At 43.4% G+C, this 23,306-nt stretch overlaps 2 protein-coding genes across 6 annotated transcripts in view; both read right to left on the reverse strand.

The window, feature by feature from the left end:
• Positions 1-627: 627 nt before the first annotated feature.
• LOC115140275 (coiled-coil domain-containing protein 183) lies at positions 628-19,694 on the reverse strand. 3 transcript variants are annotated; one of them, XM_029678559.2, is made up of 13 exons: positions 19,219-19,694; positions 10,966-11,084; positions 10,134-10,301; positions 8,019-8,123; positions 7,387-7,509; positions 7,005-7,166; positions 4,522-4,576; positions 4,170-4,270; positions 3,276-3,436; positions 2,984-3,143; positions 1,848-1,973; positions 1,652-1,739; positions 628-1,480 (listed from the first exon to the last, which is right to left on the reverse strand). In XM_029678559.2, exons 1-13 carry the CDS (start codon positions 19,316-19,318, stop codon positions 1,350-1,352), a joined length of 1,599 nt encoding a protein of 532 aa, XP_029534419.1. In that variant the 5' UTR covers positions 19,319-19,694; the 3' UTR covers positions 628-1,349. The 3 variants fall into 3 exon arrangements, with proteins under 3 accessions (XP_029534419.1, XP_029534422.1, XP_029534423.1); XM_029678562.2 differs by lacking the exon at positions 7,005-7,166 and having other exon boundaries at positions 19,219-19,687; XM_029678563.2 differs by lacking the exon at positions 10,966-11,084 and having other exon boundaries at positions 19,219-19,300.
• A 1,370-nt stretch (positions 19,695-21,064) lies between these two features.
• LOC115140276 (patatin-like phospholipase domain-containing protein 7) overlaps positions 21,065-23,306 on the reverse strand; it is a 36,539-nt gene continuing 34,297 nt past the window's right edge. For all 3 annotated transcript variants that reach the window (XM_029678566.2, XM_029678565.2, XM_029678564.2), the window contains exons 33-35: positions 22,739-22,823; positions 22,505-22,659; positions 21,065-22,243 (exon numbers count right to left, since the gene is read on the reverse strand). In XM_029678566.2, the coding sequence (XP_029534426.1) occupies positions 22,163-22,243; positions 22,505-22,659; positions 22,739-22,823 (321 nt within the window). In that variant the 3' untranslated portion in view covers positions 21,065-22,162. The remainder of the gene's footprint in view (positions 22,244-22,504; positions 22,660-22,738; positions 22,824-23,306) is intronic.

Genomic DNA, 23,306 nt, shown 5'->3' on the forward strand with positions numbered 1-23,306 from the left:
AAGAAATGTGAATCACTTTGCTTGCTAGCTATTCTGAACTTGAACGACTGTTATCCACAATTAGCATATCTCTTAGTTGTCAATCAAATGTATTTGGCATCGATCGCATGGGCAGGCAGGCAGGCAGGCATGTTCCCATTCTGTTGTCAAAACATGGGTTGGGACAAGCATGCAGGATGAGCAAGCTACTATTCCCCATTGTTTCATGCAATTTTTACAGCCAACTAGTTAAAGTTTGAAAGGTTCACTGAATGTTCCCTCGTTAGATTTTAGCTTATCTCGTCCTGACTAACATTAGTTGTTGATCTTGTTGTTGTTAATGTGCATAACGGAGGGAGAGAGAGCCTACCATTTCATGGTTGTTTGATCAATAGGACTAATGTTCCCAAATGTAAGAGGACTCCAGTGGTATTTACATATTAGCAGAAATCCATTCAGGTGTATTTTGTGGCTTTTGGCGAATGCATTCTAATGATGTAAAGTCGTGCTGTTTTAGCCGCCTGTAAACACACAGTCCAGTTTAAAGTGAATGATTGCAGGCCCATGTGGCAAATGGCGTGTTTGTATAAATGCTTACTGTAGCTCTGATTGGCTATGGCACACCGGTCTGTGTAGACTCCGGTCCTGGACAAGACAGATGTTTTTATTCGGTTTTATTTACTGCAGTCTATTAATTGTCTTTCCCACTCTGTATTGCTATAGAATTTTCACAAAAGCCTTACAAAACATAATTCCCAAACATTCTATACATTTATGAAAATGACCATATCGAAGTGCTTGTTTGTCAGAAAATGAAAAAAAAAAAATGAAAAAAAAGTGTCCCAGGGACAGTGAGAACCATGAGGTGGCGCACAATTGGTCCAGCGTCGTCCGGGTAAGGGGAAGTTTGGCCGGCTGGGATATCTTTGTCCCATCGCACTCTAGCGACTCCTTGTGGCGGCCGGGCGCATGCACATTGGCTTCTGTCGCCAGCTGTATGGGGTTTCCTCCAACACATTGGTTCGGCTGGCTTCCGGGTTAAGTGAGCAGTGTGTCAAGAAGCAGTGCTGCTTGGCAGGGTCGTGTTTTGGGGGGCGTTTGGCTCTCGACCTTCGCCTCTCCGAAATGGGAGTTGCAGGGATGGGACAAGACTATAACTACCATTTGGATATCACGAAAGGTGTCATTCTTTCTGGGGATGTATATGAACAGATTATAATATGATTTCATGTAGCTAAAACGCTGTCAGTTCCACTTTAATCATAGCTGTAACAAACTCCGGTATAAAGTAGACAAAAAAAGTAAAATCATACTATGAGCCTGTTTATTACTTCCTGTAGGATATAGAGGGCCACAGCTGGAGCTTGTCTCTAGCTCTTTGTGTTGCTCTTCTGGGCTTTCTTCTTTGGCTGGTGCACCTCGATCAGCTGGATGCTGCGACGCTTGATCTCATCGCGGGACATGGAGCAGTCCTCCTCCTGACCGCGGAACTGGAATGTATCTGAGAGGGAGGAGGGGAGCAGTGAGGAGCAGGTGGAACCGGAGGTATTACACACAATAAGCAAACACCATTAGCCAAGCACTCAACAGCCATTATGGAAATGTACAGCAATGGCCTCCTGCTGTTAATAATAAGATTTTGTTTACAATATACACCCCCAAAAAAGCATACCTTCTGAGGTACTGTCATACACAGGGCTGCTGGCCCTCTTGTAGTTCCTGGGCTCCATCATGGTGCTCTGCTCCAGGAAGCTCCACACCTGAGGTGAGAGAGGAGGGGGGTGAGATCCGAGGGGAGAGATTCAGGCTCACAGAAAAGGGGTAGAGAGAGATGAGGGCTGAGGAAAGAAAGTAAACCAGTGTTTCACCTTCTCATGGTCAGCTGTGTTTTCTTCGGTCTTCTCTGAAGCTGTGGTCTGCAGTGTGGGCAGATGGGCGCCGATTTCCCTCAGCTTCTCTATTGCATCCAGACCCCCCAACTCCCTGGGAGAGTCCTATAACAAGACAGACATTTGGTTTAGAATCCTCTCTATTCCTGATTTAAGATCACCAAGGGCTGGCATGTTTAATGAGAACAGTCGTAGTAAAGAACAGAGCATCTGGCTGATAGGTGACCAGGGGTTTGTTTTTCATGGTGACCAAGAAAGGGCCAGATGAGACTGAACTGTCCATCTACAACTTGATTGGAGTCCAACTGTGGTTAATTCAATTGATTGGACATGATTTGAAAAGGTACACACTTGTCTATATAAGGTCCCACAGGTTAGTGCATGTCAGAGCAAAAACCAAGCCATGAGGTCGAAGGAATTGTCCGTAGAGCTTCGAGACAGGATTGTGTCGAGGCACAGACTAGTCAGGATCAAGGGAAAGATGAACCGAGCAAAGTACAGAGAGATCCTTAATGAAAACCTCCTTCAGAGCACTCAGGATCTCAGATTGGGGCGAAGGTTCACCTTCCAACAGGACAACGACCCTAAGCACACAGCCAAGACAACGCAGGAGTGGCTTAGGGACAAGTCTCTGAATGTTCTTGAGTGGCCCAGCCAGAGACCGGACTTGAACCCGATCAAACATCTCTGGAGAGACCTGAAAATAGCTGTGCAGAGATGCTCCCCATCCAATCTGACAGTGCTTGAAAGGATCTGCTGAGAAGAATGGGAGAAACTCCCCAAATACAGATGTGCCAAGCTTGTAGCATCATAACCAAGAAGACTCGAGGCTGTAATCACTGCCGAAGGTGCTTCAACAAAGTACTGAGTAAAGGGTCTGAATACTTATGTAAATGTCATATTTCCATTTATTTATTTTTTATACATTTGCAAAAATCTAAAAACAATAACGGTTGTTGCTTTGTCATTATGGGGTATTGTGTGTAGATTGAGGGTGAAAAAATGATTTAATCCATTTTAGAATAAAGCTGTAAAGTAACAAAATGTGGAACAAGTCAAGGGGTCTGAATACTTTCTGAATGCACTGGATATAAAGAAAGGGATAAAATGGCTACCTTCACTTGCACGCAGCTTATCCTGAAGAACAGGTTGTTGACACCCTTCTCCACCCCATGTAGCACTGATTGGGCCTTTCCAAGCTTGTCCTCCCAATGGCTGCAACGCTCCTCTTCCTGCTCAAGCTCCGCCTGCATTTCCTCCTTCAGCCGCTCAAACCTTTAGATAAACAGGGTGAGTCTGAGGCTCGAGATCTGTTCTGAGGCTCGAGATCTGAAGTCTCTTCAGATCTTTTCCTCTTTTTCCATGGATGACACAGGAGTACCACTCTTCTGTGTAGCTCTACTGTACCTGTCAGAGCTGGGCCCAGCGCTGAACTTGAGCTGGGCGTACTGGAGCTCCAAGGCAGCAAAGGTCTCCATGCTCTGTCTGACCAGCTCCTCACACTGGGTCATTTGGCTGTGCAGCTGCTCCCTGATGGCCTTCTGAGAGACCAGCCGTGTTTCCAGCTCCTACACAGAGGACAGAGAAACGGGTGAACAGGTGGACACATAGCTCAAAGAGACTACCAAGCACCTGACTGCCATGTTGACAGGATGCCCAACTCAAGTTTGGCAGCCCAGGAAGTCCACGTATATACAGTGGTACTTGGTGAGCAATTAGCCCTGACAAAGATCCAGTTTGGGGGAGAAATGTTGTCCTGTTAAACACTTTTGAAGCCTTATACCAGTGTGGATGACATTTTTGTTCAGAGACTATCAGGTAAGTTACCAGTCTTGGGGTTTGTTTCACTACCTTTGTTTTTTCTGTAACAAGTGATCACGTTTTCATATGTGTAGTTTCATGCTATCACATGTTGCTTTACATGTTGTCACGTTATCCCATTAACTTCACATAAGATCACATGAGAACGTGTTTTTGGAACACTTCACATGTTCACGTGAAATTCATGTGGTTTTCACGTAAGGTCTCAAACACATCAAACATCACATCAAAGTTTCCATGTGTTTAATACCATTCCAATTACTCTATTCCATTCGTTATTATGAGCCGCCCCCCCTCACTAGGCTCCTCTGACTGCAATATAACTCAATAAAATGAAACGCCTACATCAATGTGTCACGGGACATAAAGTGCTGTTTGCAACAGTGGCTTACATAAAAAGGTAAGCTGAATAATAGGAAATGCGTTGCTTATTAGATACTGCATATAATAGGGCTAAATGATCCACGTGGGCCACCATACCTGCAGATCAGTGCAGCTGAGAGCTTCTCTCAGAGTATCAATATCCTCCACCAGTTTGACTATGGACTGGGGAGTAGTGGAGACCGGGGCGGTCTGCTGGGCTGCAGGAGGAGAACACAACACAGACACACATCATCTCCCTGCTCAACATGGGGAAATAAAATGTGAGCACAAGAAAAATGGATATCGTATGTACGCATATTGCCTTTTCTCATGCAAATGATGTATGATTCAGAATATTATTGCCTTCAGGCTAGAGTCCTATCTGGACATGGGTGATCTGATGCTTAGTATTCACTGTATTTATTTGAATACATAAGTGTCTTTGGTGAACGATCCCCTGTCATAGTACCTCTGATATGAGCAGACTCTTCAGCCAGTCCCTCTCTGATAGTCCCTCTTCGAACCTGCAAAACAACAACGCTCATTGACTGCAATAGACATCCTTCTGGACCACAGATGGGCAACTGGCTGCCTGTGGGGCACCCCTCTTTTGTAAGCTTGCGGATCAATTCCGAATGTTTTATTTATTTAATTGTTTTACTCAGTCTCAACTTACTGTTGAGAGTTAGAATAGTATAATACACAAGTTACAATTTTGAAAATTGTTTGTGCATCAGCAGTTTTTCTCATCATGTCAGTCACTCAAGTAGCCCATGTCAGCTAACATTTTTTAGTTTGGTAAGTTAGTCTAGCTGCCAGTAGTAATCATGGTCGAATTACCGACCGGGGGCCTCCATTGATTTTGTTAACCACGCACTCAGATATTATATTAAAAACTGTTACTTTTTCTCTCCGCCCCATGGCAAAATGTCTAGAATTGAATGAAATAAATTATAAAATTGCAAAATCTGCTCACATGGCAAAATGTATAGAATTGCAGGAAATTAGCTCTAAAACTTTTTTTCTCTTCGTTGTCAAGTACGGGCCGCAAAAAAATTAATTCTTGCAAGGTATCCCCAACAAAATGTTGCTTAGGGCCAGCTCAGACTGCATGTGTGGGTATGGATGTGGGTATGCAGACCCGTGAGTCACTGTGGCCCCTCATGATGAGTTCAGATTTTTTGTGGCCCCATCATAGTTGCCCATTCCAGCTCTTGACTAATGTGTTCTTTCACTTTAAATATCCCCTTTCAATCGCTCTTTCTTTTTCTAGCTCTCTGTTCCCCACAGTTCCCTCCCTCTCTCTCTCCCTCCTGTTCTCTCTGTTCCCCACAGACCCATCCCTCCCTCTTTCTCTCCCCCACAGGTCCCTCCCTCTCTCCCTCCCTCCCTCTTGTTCTCTCTGTTCCCCACATACCCATCCCTCCCTCTTTCTCTCCCCACACGTCCATCCCTCTGTCTCACTCTCCCTTTTTCTTTCCCTATTGTCTCTTTCTCACTCTCTGTTCCCCATCCCTCTCTCTCACCCCCTCTTGCTCTCGGTTCCCCACAGGCCCATCCCTCTCCCTACCTCCCTCCCTCTTTCTCGTTCTCTGTTCCCCACAGGTCCTGCCCGCTCTCTCTCTCTCCCTCCCTCCCTCCCTTTCTCGCTCTCTGTTCCCCACAGGTCCAGCCCGCTCTCCCTCCCTCCTCTCTCCTCTCCCCTGTTCCCCACAGGTCCTCCCTCCCTCTCCCCCCTTCCTCGCTCTCTGTTCCCCACAGGTCCAGCCCGCTCTCCCTCCCCCCTCTGTCTCTCTCTCTCACTCTGTTCCCCACAGGTCCTGCCCGCTCTCCCTCTCCCCTCCCTCCCTCCTCTCTGTTCCCCACAGGTCCAGCCCGCTCTCCCTCCCTCCCTCCCTCCTCTTCTCGCTCTCTGTTCCCCACAGGTCCAGCCCGCTCTCCCTCCCTCCCTCTGTCTCTCTCTCTCACTCTCTGTTCCCCACAGGTCCTGCCCGCTCTCCCTCTCCCTCCCTCCCTCTCTGTTCCCCACAGGTCCAGCCCGCTCTCCCTCCCTCCCTCCCTCTGTCTGTCTCTCTCTCTCACTCTCTGTTCCCCACAGGTCCTGCCTGCTCTCCTCTCCCTCCCTCGCTCTCTGTTCCCCACAGGTCCAGCCCGCTCTCCCTCCCTCCCTCCCTCCCTCTCTCTCTCTCACTCTCTGTTCCCCACAGGTCCTGCCCGCTCTCCCTCTCCCCTCCCCCTCTCCCTCTTCCCCACAGGCCCAGCCCCTCTCCCTCCCTCCCTCCCTCCCTCTGTCTCTCTCTCTCACCTGCTCTTTCCCCACAGGTCCTTTGTCCGCTCTCCCTCTCCTCTCTCTCTCCTCCTCCCTCTCTTTCCCCTCAGTTCCAGGTCCTCCCTTCCTCCCTCTGTCTCCTCTCTCTCCCTCTCTGTTCCCCACAGGCCCATCCCTCTCCCTCCCTCCCTCCCTCCCTCCCTCTGTCTCTCTCTCTCACCTGCTCTTTCAACTTCTGGAGCTCCTTTGCTGCTTCAAGTCGCTCCCTCTCTCCCTCTCTCTCTCTCCCTCCCTTTCTCGCTCTGTTCCCCACAGGTCCTGCCTGCTCTCCCTCTCCCCCTCCCTCCCTCTGTTCCCCACAGGTCCTGCCCCTTTCTCCCCTCCTCTGTTCCCCACAGGTCCAGCCCGCTCTCCTCTCCCTCCCTCTGTCTCCTCCCTCACTCTCTGTTCCCCACAGGTCCAGCCCGCTCTCCCTCCCTCCCTCTCTCTCTCCCCTCAGGTCCTCTCTCTGTCTCTCCCCCTCTCCTCCCTCCCTCTCTGTTCCCCACAGGTCCAGCCCGCTCCCCCTCCCTCCCTCCCTCTCTGTTCCCCACAGGTCCTGCCCGCTCTCCCTCTCCCCCTCCCTCTCTGTTCCCCACAGGTCCAGCCTGCTCTCCCTCCCTCCCTCTGTCTCTCTCTCTCACCTGCTCTTTCAACTTCTGAGCTCCTTTGCTGCTTCGTCGCTCTCCCTCCCTCTCTCTCTCCAGCCGACCCTCCACCTCCTTCTCTTTCACTCCCCTCCTTTCACTCAACTCCTTCTCCATCATCCTGCGTTCCACCATTAGCTGCCTCTCCATCTGAACCAGCTGACTCAAGGCGAAAGACAGACATACACACATTCTACTAATGTAGTGTGAAAAGACATGCACACATCCTGGCCCGTATTCAAACGAGCCTTACCTTTTTTCTCTTGTTTTTTTCCCATTCATACAAAGACATGTAACCGAAGGTAATGCTATTCAAATGTAAACATCCCAAAATAGGCAAGTGGGGGCTAAAAGTTACTGGACCCCCGATTTGCCTTACCTTAGTGCAGTCCACAGCAGCCACTGCGGTGTGAGACATGTGGGCCACCTTTCCCAGCTCTGTCTGCCCGCTGACCACTGAGTTCTGCAGCTGATCCAGAGCCATGGGCATCTCACGCACCTCCTGAACCAGAAACAAACAACCCAACCCCAGGTTATATTGGAGCTAGATTTGTCTGTATCCCAAATGGCACCTATTCCCTACATAGTGCACCTGAGCCATATATTTAGAATGTTGAATATTGTTCTAATTCTAGACATTCAGTTGTAGCGTTGTTTAAATATTCCCTATGTAATGTTAATGGGGCGCTAACATGGCTGCCATAGAACGTTGAAGTGTCATGTAAATGCGTCATAATCCAAAAGCCGCATTGGCCCAACTATCTAAATAGATGGCTCTGTAGTGCACTACTTTTGACCATGGCCCATAAGGCTTTTGTCAAGAGAAGTGCACTGTATAGGGAATAGGATGCCACTTTGCCAGTCCTACCTAGTCACACTGGTCTGTTGATGGGGATTACACTGACTGGAGTATATCTCCCAAAGGAGACTTGAATTCAATGTTAACAATTTTATTTAATTCAATGTCCACAAAGAAAGGCTGATATTTGTGAATGTAATAGTGTTACAGACCCGATGTAGGTGGTCGCAGACTCGCAGGTAGGTTTTTTGGATCCTCTCAGCCTCTGTGATTTTGATGGTCATCTTTTCTAGACTGTTCTCCAGCTCTCTCACACGCTGCCATGGAACACAGAAATGTCAACAATAAAAAAACAGATCAAGCCAATTACTGTGCAGCGTAAATGCTTGGATCCTAGACATCATTCACGTGGGTATCATAAGTCATGGTCACTCAATGTCAACTTGCACAAGGCCATTCACACACCAACACCACAGTGCCTCTCCTCTTTCTAAAGACTTAATTCAATTGTCCTGTATATGAAGTGTGTAAATACTAGTTTTGTCTCTTGGTGTCTTTCCTACAAAAACTGTTTTTTTGTTGTCTATTACTGTTCTGTCATTTGTCATGTACAGTTGAAGTCGTAAGTTTACATACACCTTAGTCAAATACATTTAAACTCATTATTTCACAATTCCTGACATTTAATCCTAGTAAAAATTCCCTGTCTTAGGTCAGTTAGGATCACCATTTTATTTTAAGAATGTGAAATGTCAGAATAATAGAGTGATTTATTTCAGCTTTTATTTCTTTCATCACATTCCCAATGGGTCAGAAGTTGACATACTCATTCCTCCTGACAGAGCTGGTGTAACTGAGTCAGGTTTGTAGGCCTCCTTGTTCGCCCCTGCTTTTTCAGTTCTGCCTACAGATCATCTATAGGATGAGATCAGGGCTTTGTGATGGCCACTCCAATACCTTGTCTTTGTTGTCCTTAAGCCATTTTGCCAAAACTTTGGAAGTATGCTTGGGGTCATTGTCCATTTGGAAGACCCATTTGCAACCAAGCTTTAACTTCCTGTCTGATGTCTTGAGATGATGATTCAATATATCCACATCATTTTCCTCCCTCATGATAATGCCATCTATTTTGTGAAGTGCACCAGTCCCTCCTGCAGCAAAGCACCCCCACAACATGATGCTGCCACCCCCGTGCTTCACGGTTAGGATGGTGTTATTCGGCTTGCAAGCCTCCCCCTTTTTCCTCCAAACATAACAATGGTCATTATGGCCAAACAGTTCTATTTTTGTTTCATCAGACCAGAGGACATTTCTCCAAAAAGTACGATGTTTGTCCCCATGTGCAGTTGCAAACCGTAGTCTGTCTGCCCTTTTTATGGCAGTTTTGGAGCAGTGGCTTCTTCCTTGCTGAGCTGCCTTTCCGGTTATGTCGATATAGGAATCGTTTTACTGTGGATATAGATACTTTTGTACCCGTTTCCTCCAGCATCTTCACAAGGTCCTTTGCTGTTGTTCTGAGATTGATTTTCACTTTTCGCACCAAAGTACGTTCATCTCTAGGAGACAGAACACGTCTCCTTCCTGAGCGGTATGACGCCTTCGTGGTCCCATGGTGTTTATACTTGCGTACTATTGTTTGTACAGATGAACGTGGTACCTTCAGGCATTTGGAAATTGCTCCCAAGGATGAACCAGACTTGTGGCGGTCTATTTCTTTACTGAGGTCTTGGCTGATTTATTTTGATTTTCCCATGATGTCAAGCAAAGAGGCACTGAGTTTGAATGTAGGCCTTGAAATACATCCACAGGTACACCTCCAATTGACTCATGATGTCAATTAGCTTATCAGAAGCTTCTAAAGACATGACATTTTCTGGAATTTTCCAAGCTGTTTAAAGTCACAGTCAACTTGGTGTATGTAAACTTCTGACCCACTGGAATTGTGATACAGTGAAATAATCTGTCTGTAAACAATTGTTGGAAAAATTGCTTGCGTCATAAACAAAGTAGATGTCCTAAACGACTTTCCAAAACTATAGTTTGTTAACAAGAAAAAATGAGTTTTATTCATTAAAAAATGTGTTTTAATGATTCCAAACTAAGTGTATGCAAACTTCTGACTTCAACTGTATTTGTAAGTTTTATGTGGACCCCAGGAAGAGTAGTTAACGCATGCACAGTAGCTAATGGGCATCTTAATAAACTAAACTGAACAGTAAACTGTGTGAGTGGTGCTGTCCATGGTGCTAAACCTTGACATTTGCTTTCTTCTAAGTTTTTGGGGACTTTTGAGTCTGTCAAATTGAGTCCCTATATAGTGGAGTCACCTGGTCGTAGTGCTGCTCGTCTCCGTCCGTATTGGAGTCCAGCTCCAGGGCTTTCATGGCCTGCTCCATCTCCAGCAGCTGAGACCCCTTGGCCCTCACAGAACACTGCAACCCGTTGTGCTGCTCTATCAGAGTACACCGCCTACGCTTCTCCCGCTCCACAATGCTCTACGCACAGAGATATGCAAGCATATTATGTACAAACCGGCATATACAACTGGGCTCTTCCAAAAATGTGTTGCCTTCATACAAAGCTAATATTGTCTACGCACGGGTCATTACAAGCTTGCCACCTCTCTCTCTCTGCCTGAGTTGAAGTTAAACTGAACAAAAACATAAACACAGCATGCAAAAATATTACAGTTACAGTTCATATAAGGATTCAGTCAATATAAATACTTTCATTAGGCCCTAATTATGACATTGGAGGTGGCTTATAGTAGGGAAATTAACATTATATTCTCTGGCAACAGCTCTGGTGGACATTCCTGCCGTCAGCATGCCAACTGCACGCTCCCTCAAAACTTGAGACATCTGTGGTGTTTTAGAATGGCCTTTAATTGTACCCAGCGCAAGGTGTACCAGTGTAATGATCATGCTGTTTAATCAGCTTCTTGATATGCCACACCTGTCAGGTGGATGGATTATATTTGCAAAGGAGAAATGCTTACTAATAGGGATGTAAACAAGTGTGTGCAAAAAATATATATATTTGAGAGAAGTAAGCTTTTTGTGTGAATGGAACATTTCTGGGATCTTTTATTTCAACCCATGAAACATGGGTCCAAAACTTTACATGTTGCGTTTATATTTTTGTTCAGTGTATATGTACCTCCATTGACAGTCCTGGCTTGGACAGTAACCTGCTCAGGGTCCTTCCACCATGTGGGGCTTTCTGATCATTCTCTAAAATCTCCTTGGCAGCACTGTACTCTGCCTGGGCCTGCCGCTCTGAACATCATATACAGGGAACAGAAGTCAATGAGAGGGGTGATGAATAAAATAATTGCAATCTATAGAGCATTTGATTGGCAGTAGAGGATGCCTGGTTATTATTTAAAATAGCCTTCCTCACCATCTTAAATAAGCATGCACCATTCAAAAATGTAGAACCAGGAACAAATATGGACCTTGGTTCTCTCCAGACCTGACTGCCCTTGACCAGCACAAAAACATCCTGTGGCATTCTGCATTAGCATCGACTAGCCCCAGTGATATGCAACTTTTCAGGGAAATTAGGAACAAATATACACAGGCAGTTAGGAAAGCTAAGGCTAGCTTTTTCAAGCAGAAATGTGCATCCTGTAGCACAAATAAAAAAATGTTCTGGGACACTGAAGTCCATGGAGAATAAAAGCACCTCCTCCCAGCTGCCCACTGCACTGAGGCTAGGAAATACTGCCACCACCGATAAATCCACTATAATTGACAATTTCAATAAGCATTTTTCTACGGCTGGCCATGCTTTCCACCTGGCTACCCCTACCCCGATCAACAGCCCTCCACCCCCCACAGCAACTCGCCCAAGCCTCCCCCATTTCTCCTTCACCCAAATCCAGATAGCTGATGTTCTGAAAGAGCTGCAAAATCTGGACCCCTTCAAATCAGCCGGGCTAGACAATCTGGACCCTCTCTTTCTAAAATTATCTGCCGAAATTGTTGCAACTCCTATTACTAGCCTGTTCAACCTCTTTCGTATCATCTGAGATTCCCATTGATTGGAAAGCTGCCGCGGTCATCCCCCTCTTCAAAGGGGGGGACACTCTTGACCCAAACTGCTAAAGAACTATATCCATCCTACCCTGCCTTTCTAAGGTCTTCGGAAGTCACATTAACAAGCAGATTACCGACCATTTCGAATCCCACCGTACCTTCTCCGCTATGCAATCTGGTTTCAGAGCTGGTCATGGGTGCACCTCAGCCACACTCAAGATCCTAAACGTTATACCGATTATTGGAGGACCAAAAAAAGCCGATACCGATTAATCGGAAGATTTAAAAAAAAAAAAAGTATTTCTAATAATGACAATTACAACAATACTGAATGAACACTTATTTTAACTTAATATAATACATCAAAATCAATTTAGCCTCAAATAAATAATGAAACATGTTCAATTTGGTTTAAATAATGCAAAAACAAAGTTTTGGAGAAGAAAGTAAAAGTGCAATATGTGCGATGTAAGAAAGCTAACGTTTAAGTTCCTTGCTCAGAACATGAGAACATATGAAAGCTGGTGGTTCCTTTTAACACGAGTCTTCAATATTCCCAGGTAAGAAGTTTCAGGTTGTAGTTATTATAGGAATTATAGGACTATTTCTCTCTATACCATTTGTATTACATTAACCTTTGACTATTGGATGTTCTCTTAAGCACTTTAGTATTGCCAGTGTAACAGTATAGCTTCCGTCCCTCTCCTCGCTCCTACCTGGGCTCGAACCTGGAACACATCGACAACAGCCACCCTCGAAGCAGCGTTACCCATGCAGAGCAAGGGGAACAACCACTACAAGTCTCAGAGCGAGTGATGTTTGAAACGCTATTAGCGCGCACCCCGCTTCCTAGCTAGCCATTTCACATCAGATATAAAAGCCTAATCTCGGGTGTTGATAGGCTTGAAGTCATAAACAGTGCAATGCTTGAAGCATTGTGAAGAGCTGCTGGCAAAACGCACGACAGTGCTGTTTGAATGAATGCTTTACAAGCCTGTGAGGATTCTGTGTTATGCACTATAGCCCGTTACCATATATGTGATTGAATATTATCTGCTGTTGGCTTGTGTGGATGTATGTGGTATGCAACATAGCTAACTTGAGACATTGTTAACAGTTTCAGAGCCATGGGCCTTCCTCATGATGGAAAAATACAGAATAACATGAAGACAGGAACTGTGCATGAGTTGTGGGGGCACATTCAGAACGTAGTGTTGCGAGAACAAACGGTATTGTGTTAGATAACAGGAGCCAGGTGCCTGATAACTGTATATTCTACACAACTACAACGACTGACCGCTGAAGCACCTAGGAGGCTGGGACCAGCCTGTGCGCCAACAATCAACGATAGGCTGGGTGAGTTTAAACCACGCCCAGTCTCTACTCTGACAGGCAGGCCCGGAAGCAGGAACTACTTCTGTCATCAGAGTATATTATAATATCTTTGTCAGGAACAAGTCAGTTCTCTGTTTGCCCTGCGAGGTGTGACAGAGAGCCCGTATATACGAAAATTGCATTTACTACTTATTGCTTAGCTAATAAAAAATACATAGCATACAATGCGGTGACTCATTGTCATATTTATCCTGATACCAGATTAGATTGACGCAACCCTAACAAGCCTGCTGGTGCCTACCATTGCTCAGTCAGACTGCTCTATCAAATCATAGACTTAGTTAGAACATAATAACACACAGAAATACGATCATTAATATGGTCGAATCCGGAAACTATCATCTCGAAAACAAGACATTTATTCTTTCAGTGAAATACGGAACCATTCCGTATTTTATCTAACGGGTGGCATCCATAAGTCTAAATATTCCTGTTACATTGCACAACCTTCAATGTTATGTCATAATTACGTAAAATTCTGGCAAATTAGTTCGCAACGAGCCAGGCTGCCCAAACTGTTGCATATACCCTGACTCTGCATGCAATGAACGCAAGAGAAGTGACACAATTTCACCTGGTTAATATTGCCTGCTAACCTGGATTTCTTTTGTAGGTTTAAAAATATATACTTCTGTGTATTGATTTTAAGAAAGGCATTGATGTTTATGGTTAGGTACACATTGGAGCAACGACAATGACAGTCCTTTTTCACGAATACGCAACGCATTGATTATATGCAACGCAGGACACGCTAGATAAACTAGTAATATCATCAACCATGTGTAGTTAACTAGTGATTATGATTTATTTATTTTTATAAGATAAGTTTAATGCTAGCTAACAATTTACCTTGGCTTAATGCATTCGCGTAACAGGCAGGCTCCTCGTGGAGTGCAATGCAATCAGGTGGTTAGAGCGTTGGACTAGTTAACTGTAAGGTTGCAAGATTGAATCTCAGAGCTGACAAGGTAAAAATCTGTCGTTCTGCCCCTGAACAAGGTTGTTAACCCACTGTTCCTAGGCCGTCATTGAAAATAAGAATGTGTTCTTAACCTCTCTGCGCACCGAACCCATTAGCGGGATTAAATTTGACAACATATGATGATCGCTACATAAATAGTCATATTAAACATTCATGAAAATACAAGTGTCTCACATGGTTCGAAAGCCTAGAATCTTGCTAATCCAACTGCGTTGTCAGATTTAAAAAAGTATTTATTGCGAAAGAATACGCTGCGATTATCTGAGCACAGACCCCCATATCAAACTACTTATTCAACCAGCACTTGCGTAACAGAATCACAGATCGCATTGAAATAAATTGTTTACCTTTGAAGATCTTGCTCTGGTTGCAATCCCAAGGCTCATTGTTACACAATGGATGATCTTTGTTCGGTTAAATCCATTTTTTTTATAGCCTAACACGAAACATTTTGTGAACGCTTATCTCGTTGAATTTCGTGTCATTCAATTTTCGACGTAACATCGAACGTAAAATACACAGACTTTCCCTGACTTTATCCAGTCATGTTTGGTTTCCTTGCAATCAACTGTTTGTTTGTAACACAACCAAACTTGATGGGTCATTTTGCAGGACATATTGACCCGGAACAACCGATTGGAAGACAACAAGTGACGAGCCCATTGTGCACCAATTATATGACCACTGTCTCGTTGATTGACTGTATTTTAACCCAATGACCACTGATCGTCTTGAAATCTAGCTGGGTAGATAGCCAATGAGCAGAGGTAAACGGCAATATCCCATGGTTCTTTGTTGTAAGACAAACCTTTCCATTGAACGCGGGCGTAAGGACCGTTCTTTCGCCATTGCCAATTCAACCGTGAAGGAGCGGTTATTACGCACAGCAGTATTTCGGTGACTTGCATCTTCAGCTGTTTATTTATCCAACATCATGGCGAATAAGTCAAGGAAAGCTAATTCTAAGACTAGATATACAAAATGTAGAAACAATTTTAGAGGAAAGTGAGACAGATCTGCTTTTTGAAGACTACATTTTGAAGACTCCCTCCAAAGACGTGGCTGGGTCTTTCAGCATGACAATGATCCCAAACACACCGCCCGGGCAACGAAGGAGTTGCTTCGTAAGAAGCATTTCAAGGTAGTGGAGTGGCCTAGCCAGTCTCCAGATCTCAACCCCATAGAAAATCTTTGGAGGGAGTTGAAAGTCCATGTTGCCCAAAATACTTATTTTTCACCATAATTTGCAAATAAATTCATTAAAAATCCTACAATGTGATTTTCTGGATTTTTCCCCCTAATTTTATCTGTCATAGTTGAAGTGTACTTATGATGAAAATTACAGGCCTCTCTCATACTTTTAAGTGGGAGAACTTGCACAATTGGTGGCTGACTAAATACTTTTTTGCCCCACTGTATATTTTTTCAAATATATTTTTTCTCAATCACATTTTTTTTTTCAATATTTTTTTTTTTGGTGGGGGTGTGTTAGAATACCATTTTGTTATTTTGTATATAGTTTGTTTCAAAATGTATACCTTCACCAATTTGGCCACATTTGGGCTACTTGTGTGGGACACCTGGGTGAGTTCATGATAAATGTCATGTAGCACACTCATTTTGGAAGTTATCATTCTGAAACTTTGCACAAGTACTGTTGCCCTCTTATATTTTTTCACTGAAATTGTCCCCATCATCCTATCTGAATGTTTGTTTTATCTTGTTCATTTTAAAGATGTAAAAATAAAAAACGTATGGTATTTTCCATTGTTTTATCTAAACCAGATCTATTGTGTTATTCTCCTACATTCAATTCACATTTACACAAACTTCAGAGTGTTTTCTTTCAAATGGTACCAAGAATATGCATATCCTTGGTTCTGTGCCTGAGCTACAGGCTGTTAGATTTGGGTATGTCTTCAGGCGGAAATTGCACAAAGTATGGGGGTATATTGATTAGGGCCGATTATATATATATTTTATATATATAAAAAAAAAAAAAAAAAAAAAAAAAAAATCGGCCAAATATTTTAAATCGGCCAAATCGGAGTCCAAAAATACCGATTTCCAATTGTTATGAAAACTTGAAATCGGCCCTAATTAATCGGTCGACCTCTAATCATAACCGCCATCGATAAGAGAGATTACTTTGCAGCCGTATTCATAGACCTGGCCAAGGCTTTCGACTCTGTCAATCACCACATTCTTATCGGCAGACTGAACAGCCTTGGTTTCTCAAATGATTGCCTCACCTGGTTCACCAACTAGTTCTTTGATAGAGTTCAGTGAGTCAAATCGGAGGGCCTGTTGTCCGGACCTCTGGCAGTCTCTAGGGGGCCACAGGGTTCAATTCTCGGACCGACTCTTCTCTGTGTACATCAATGATGACACTTGCTGCTGGTGATTCTCTGATCCACCTCTACGCAGATGACACCATTCTGTATACCTCTGGCCATTCTTTGAACACTGTGTTGACTAACCTCCAGACGAGCTTCAATGCCATACAACTCTCCTTCTGTGACCCCCAACTGCAAGTAAAACTAAATGCATGCTCTTCAACCGATCGCTGCCCGTCCGTCCAGCATCACGACTCTGGACGATTCTGACTTAGGTATTTGTAGTTGTCCACACATTCTAGGTGTCTGGTTAGACTGTAAACTCTCCTTCCAGACTCACATTAAGCATCTCCAATCAAAAATTACATCTCGAATCGGCTTCCTATTTTGCAACAAACCACTCATGCTGCCAAACATACCCTCGTAAAACTGACCATCCTACCGATCCTCGACTTCAGCAATGTCATTTACAAAATAGCCTCCAACACTCTGCTCAACAAATTGGATGCAGTCTATCACAGTGCCATCCGTTTTGTCACCAAAGCCCCATATACTACCCACCTGTACACTCTCGTTGGCTAGCTCTCGCTTCATACTCGTCACCAAACCCACTGGCTTCAGGTCATCAACAAGTCTCTGCTAGGTAAAGCCCCGCCTTATCTCAGCTCACTGGTCACCATAACAACACCCACCCGTAGCACGTGCTACAGCAGTTATATCTCACTGGTCACCCCCAAAGCCAATTCTTCCTTTGGCTGCCTTTCCTTCCAGTTCTCTGCTGCCAATGACTGGAACAAACTGCAAAACTCACTGAACCTGGAGACTCATATCTCCCTCACTTGCTTTAAGCACCAGCTGTCAGAGCAACTCACAGATAACTGCACCTGTACATAGCCCGTCTGTAAATAGCCCATCCAACTACCTCATCCCCATACTGTATTTATTTATCTTGCTCCTTTGCACCCCAGTATCTCTACTTGCACATTCATCTTCTACACATCTACCATTCCAGTGTTTAATTGCTATATTGTAATTACTTCGCCACCATGGCCTATTTATTGCCTTACCTCCCTTATCCTACCTCATTTGCACATGCTGTATATAGACTTTTTCTACTGTATTATTGACTGTATGTTTGTTTATTCTATGTGTAACTCTGTGTTGTTTTGTGTCGAACTGCTTTGCTTTATCTTGGCCAGGTCGCAGTTGCAAATGATAACTTGTTCTCAACTAGCCTACCTGGTTAAATAAAGGTGAAATAAAAAATGGAGTACATTTTATGTAGGCTATCATATATTTTGCAGTAAAAGTGTTTTAAGAATAATCTATTCAACTTGTATAGCGCTATTTATTACATAAGGAATATCAAGGCACTTTAAAGCAACACTAAAAAAGCCAAGCAATTTAGAAAACATCATTCATGAGATGGAAGGTCATGACAGGACAGCTCAAAGACCGGCATCTGCGTCCAAACGCATCGTATGCAGCAAGAAAAAAAAACACACTGTCATCCGTGGACAGGTGCGTACCTGAAACATTCTCTATACAGTCAGTAAAGGCGTTGACTTCCTATTTAACTCAATTTAATGGCGAGAAGGCGGAAGAAAATACGGAAATGTGTACTTTCTTTATGAAACCATTTTTTCCACCACCATGCTAAAGTGGCCAATGCCTAGGAACGCTTGTCCCATGTTGCGTTCAGCCAACACAGTTGCAGCAGTCTGTCCTGGCTGAATGCAGGGTGCAAGTCATCAGGAAGTAGCATTAGCATTGTTGTGGAAAATTGTGTTTTTCTAAAGAAAGTATTGCCAATCTAGTTATGGATGAAAAACGATGCTTTTGCAGCCTGAATGGATGTTTTTGGTATGAACCGGTCCACGGGGACACGATTGTTTGGGCTAATGAGACGGTCGGAAAGTTCATGACTTGAGCGGTCAAGCAACATCGGAAGGTGGTCAAAGGGGGAGCGCAATGGTCTCTGGAGCAAGTCCAGCCATTAAAGGTGCCTCGTCTGTGTTTGGCCTCTCCATATAGTAGGACTGATGAAGTTTGAGCTCAGCAACTGCAGTTCGTGGACTCCGTTGTAGGTGTAGCAAACTAGCTAGGCTTCACTACTACCAAAATGAAGCACCCACTTGAGTAGGGCTACGCCAGAAAGCATGCCACATTTCATTAACAATTCATTAGTAGCTGTGTTACTTAGTCCTTACTACAGTGAACAAACACATCAGCCGTCTTGCTTTCGGGCTTTTCTCCATCCTAAACCTCCGGACAGATGGCTGGCATTCAAATCAAAACAATTGCCAGCGAACCAGCTAACACATTAGCTAGCTTGCCAACTTCAGTTTTGAAACTCCGTGGTGGATTCTGATATTAATTCGCTATACATGTATATTTTTAAAACAATGTTTGCAGGGGGGAAAAATACATGTATTAGTTACAGAAATATTTCCAAAATGTACTGGCGCTCTTTGCCGATGCGACCTCATGGCAAACACGGAATCAATAATTGTGTCAAGGTGTGACTGATATATCGAATGCCTGGCTATCTAGGCTACAGTGGTTTAGAACTCCACTTAGTTATCTTTTGAATGTTTACACTAAACGTGCATGTATTATCCCTCAGAAATAGGCCTACCCGTGGACAAATAACTTTTACCTAATTGTTGTATGCGGAGTCGCTGTTCTTGCAGAGTCAACGTCGTTGGCTGCTCTGTATCCGCTGGCTGCATACTGCCCTGTCTTTTGCTGTACGACATTTGTGTTTTATCGTCGCTTTTCAATAGGTTTCTGCCACGCGTATGACAATATCCTGTAGTGATCTATATCATTCTATTGGGATGTCATAATAAAACATAAATACGTGTTTGTTAACAGGCACGTGAGGTAGCCACACTAGGTGCGTTCGTAAAATTCACTAACTACTCCGATTTCAGAGCACTCTCGTCTGAGTACCAGGGCGCAGAATAATATGTACAAACGCGCAGTAAACGTGGGCAAAAAAAACGTCATTCAATTGTTGCCAGCAACACTTTTACAGTCGCTCTAGAAAACATCCAAACCAGCTCTGCCAGGGCGAGTAGAATGGTCAGTGAGGTATTCCCGCATTTGTGTCTGGAAGTAGTTGGCAACCTAGCCAACTTTTCGATAGTTTTGGGTGCTACACTGCCATTGTGAGGTCAGAACGCTCTGATCAACCTGCTGAACGCTTCGAATTTACGAACAACCCAATACCACTCTGACACACTGGAAGAAATTTATGAAAGTACACTACTTCTTATTCATTTGTGTCATTGGAGTACGATTTGGGGAAGCCCAATTTCTCATTTGGGTCTCGGGGTAAAAAAGTTTAAGAACCCCTGGGTTAATGTAATGTAAACAGTAGCTCTGGTTTAGATCTCTGGACGGAGTTGCGTTTACAAAGCTATGTAATGTAAACTGTATCATCAAATGCTATTATTGATCAACATAAATCAGTGCAATTTATTACATATATATTTTTATTAACCTTAATTTAACACGGCAAGTAAGTTTAGAACAAATTATTATTTACAATGACGGCCTAACCCCAACGACGCTGGGCCAATTGTGGGCCACCCTATGTGACTCCCAATCACGGCCGGTTGTGATACAGCCTGGAATGGAACCAAGGTCTATAGTGACGCCTCTAGCACTTGAGATGCAGTGCCTTAGACATCTGCGCCACTCGGGAACCCGAATGGGTGGTTTGAGCCCTGAATGCTGATTGGCTGAAAGCCAGGTATGACAAATTAATGTCTACTGTTGTAATTTCCTTAGTAACCAGTTTATAATAGCAATAAGGCACCTCGGGGGTTAGTGGTATATGGTCCACGGCTAATGGCTGTATCCAGGCACTCCATGTTGCCTCGTACATAAGAACAGCCATTAGCCGTGATATATTGGCCTCAAACCACACCTCCTTGGGTCTTATTGCTTAATTATAAACCTGGTGGTTTGAGCACTGAATGCCTGACTGGTTCCCTGGTTCTGATGAAACAAAGATTGAACTCTTTGGCTTGAATGCCAAGCATCACATTTGGAGGAAACCTGGCACCATCTCTACTGTGGAGCATGGTGATGGCAGCATCATGCTGTGGAGATGTTTTTCAGCTGCAGGGACTGGGAGACTAGTCAGGAGTGAGGCAAAGATGAATGGGAGAAACTCCCCAAATACAGGTGTGCCAAGCTTGTAGCGTAATACCCAAGAAGACTCAATGCTGTAATCGCTGCCAAAGGTGCTTCAACAAAGTACTGAGTAAAGGGTCTGAATACTTATGTGTTTTATAAATTAGCAAAAATGTCTAAACCTGTTTTGGCTTTGTCATTATGGGGTATTGTGTGTAGATTGATAAGGGGAGAAAAAACAATTGCATCCATTTTATAATAAGCCTGTAACGTAACAAAATGTGGCAAAGTCGAGGGGTCTGACTCTGAATACTTTCCGAAGGCACTGTATGAAGACTGTTTAGTGAAAAAATAAGGGGTTACAGGCATAGAAAACATGTTTATTCATATTATTATTTATTTCTTTACATTTGACATGTTTTACATTCTTATACTGTATATCTCTCAGATATTGGACAGACACTTCAGAACAAACTTCCTTTTCATTTTTTGCGGTACTATCTGTTCCATGTAGTGAATCTGTTATTCAATGTGTCTATATGGGCTAATGGCAGTAAGCCCCACAATTTATTTTTTTATACTTCCAGGCGTCTTATAATTCCAAATCAAATATCTAAATGATGGTATGACCTCATTAAAACAATTCCATATAGCTTAGTACAACCTCCCCGGCTTAGACTCTTATGGGTTAAATCATCAGTTTTCAAATCATAAAGGACAAAACCATAGTGTTTGCAAAATCATATCAAAGTATGATCTATTTTCTGCTACTCTTCCACCTTTTATTCTTAGTAGTGCACTACAGATGTTCCATAACCCTGACTAAAATGTTCTACTCTGCTAAGGAAAAGTAATCTAAAGGAAGGAGAAATAAATACATAAACCGTTAGGTATCACACACACATCCCTGATAATATGGCACTCAGTGTCCTTTCTAACAATGTAAATAACAATACATATTCTACATAATTAAAGTAATGCATTCACTCTAAAACAACAATACCATGTATAATGTTAATACTAGAAGAATGATATGATTGTTTTGCAACCCAATCTAATAAGATTGAATATTTCCTTTATCATACTGTAGTTGCCCCCAGGTCAGGCTTCCAGCTCCATTAATTCATTATTGGTACTGGCTACAATAAATCACTATCAATCGATGAATCAGAAAGGAGCTGTTCTGTTACAACCATGAATGTGAAAGGCACACATGGCAGCAAAAAAAGAAGAGTAAAACATTGCATTGTAAAACATCTCTTCATATAGTTTCATGTAACCAAAAGTATTAAGAATGAAATGTAAATGTTATGACCTTGATTATAATACAACCTAACCTTAATTAACATAACAGCTGAAAAATGATAAACATCCTAACATAATAATAATGTCTAGACTGGCATTGAGGACCACTGTCAACCGGACAGAGAAACAGTACATCATGAATTTGATGGATGTTATGCATCATCAACACTGTCTGAGCGGTTTGGTGGCCGTTTGGTTAGGTGATGTCGGACCCTGATCTGAATCTCTTCATCCTGCGATAGGAAGATGGAGAGAGAACATGAAACAGAATGAAAAGAGGTGAGTAGTTGTAGGAGATTAAACAAGGAAAACAATGTTTTTGTAAAACTGATCTCTTGACTTTATTATTTTCTTCTTGAGAATTCCTTGGTTCTTTGTTTATTTAGTAGTTAGCATAACTTTAGTAAAGGTAATACTGGATCCTGCTTCAGTGGGTCTGCGTGTGCATTCCGAATGGGAATAGGGGACCAATTGGAACTCCAACTTGTACATACTGTGTCAGTAGTGTCTGCAGTCTCCTCCCCCTCTGTGTGTTCCACTCCACTGTTGGGATTAGACATGTCAAAGTCGGAGAGAGCACTTTCTCTGGCCTCCTCATCATAGTCCGTCTGGTAATCATCATAGTCCGTCTGGTAATCGTCTGATAACTCTGAAGGACGGAGAGTGAAAAACACAGGAATCAGAAAGGTACCGTAGGGGGGGTGTGTGTGTGTGTCCGTCCCTCTCACCTTCCACCAGGACTGGTTTGACAGGCTCAATTCGAGAGACGATCTCTGCCAGGTCAGTGAAGGAGGCATTGGGACATGTGACCACCTGAGAGACACACAGACAGAGGATCACAAAAGGCAGTCAATAATAGCCTGGTCTCAAATCTGTTTCTGCCATCTTGCCAACTCCTTGACACGGCAAACAATTGGCATGACAATTCAATAGGGAATTGGCAAGAGAGCAGAAACAGGCTGGGACCTATGCTAAGTCAACGAAGTCCAAAGGAACATTTATTGGCGACTGTAAATGAGCAACGATTATAGTGATATATATGGTGGTTGCAGCCCTGTTCCACATCTTTATGTTAATGTATTAATGTGTAAATTTCTTTATTTTAACACACAATATAAAAAAATACCTGATACAATAAGACAATTTATATGTAAGTGTATTCTAAGAAAAAAAAGTGAAATTTGACAAATGTAATACTTGAATTCCCACCAAAATCCCTGAACTCCATTAATTATTTGTCTGCCAGTATCTGATGGATTATAAAATTTCAAAAAGTTTGGAGAATCTACATCCATT

The sequence above is a fragment of the Oncorhynchus nerka genome, linkage group LG13 (genome assembly GCF_034236695.1).
Source record: "Oncorhynchus nerka isolate Pitt River linkage group LG13, Oner_Uvic_2.0, whole genome shotgun sequence".
Lineage (NCBI taxonomy): Eukaryota > Metazoa > Chordata > Actinopteri > Salmoniformes > Salmonidae > Oncorhynchus > Oncorhynchus nerka.

Bases quoted from the DNA above. Each gene is read 5' to 3' on its own strand.
- LOC115140275 (XM_029678559.2), bottom strand. From the start codon at position 19,318: ATGTCGTACAGCAAAAGACAGGGCAGTATGCAGCCAGCGGATACAGAG. The intron at 4,271-4,521 runs GTACTATGACAG...CTCCTCCTGCAG, and splicing joins AGAGTCTGCTCATATCAGAG to CCCAGCAGACCGCCCCGGTC. The intron at 1,974-2,983 runs GTAGCCATTTTA...GTCTTGTTATAG, and splicing joins TAAGCTGCGTGCAAGTGAAG to GACTCTCCCAGGGAGTTGGG.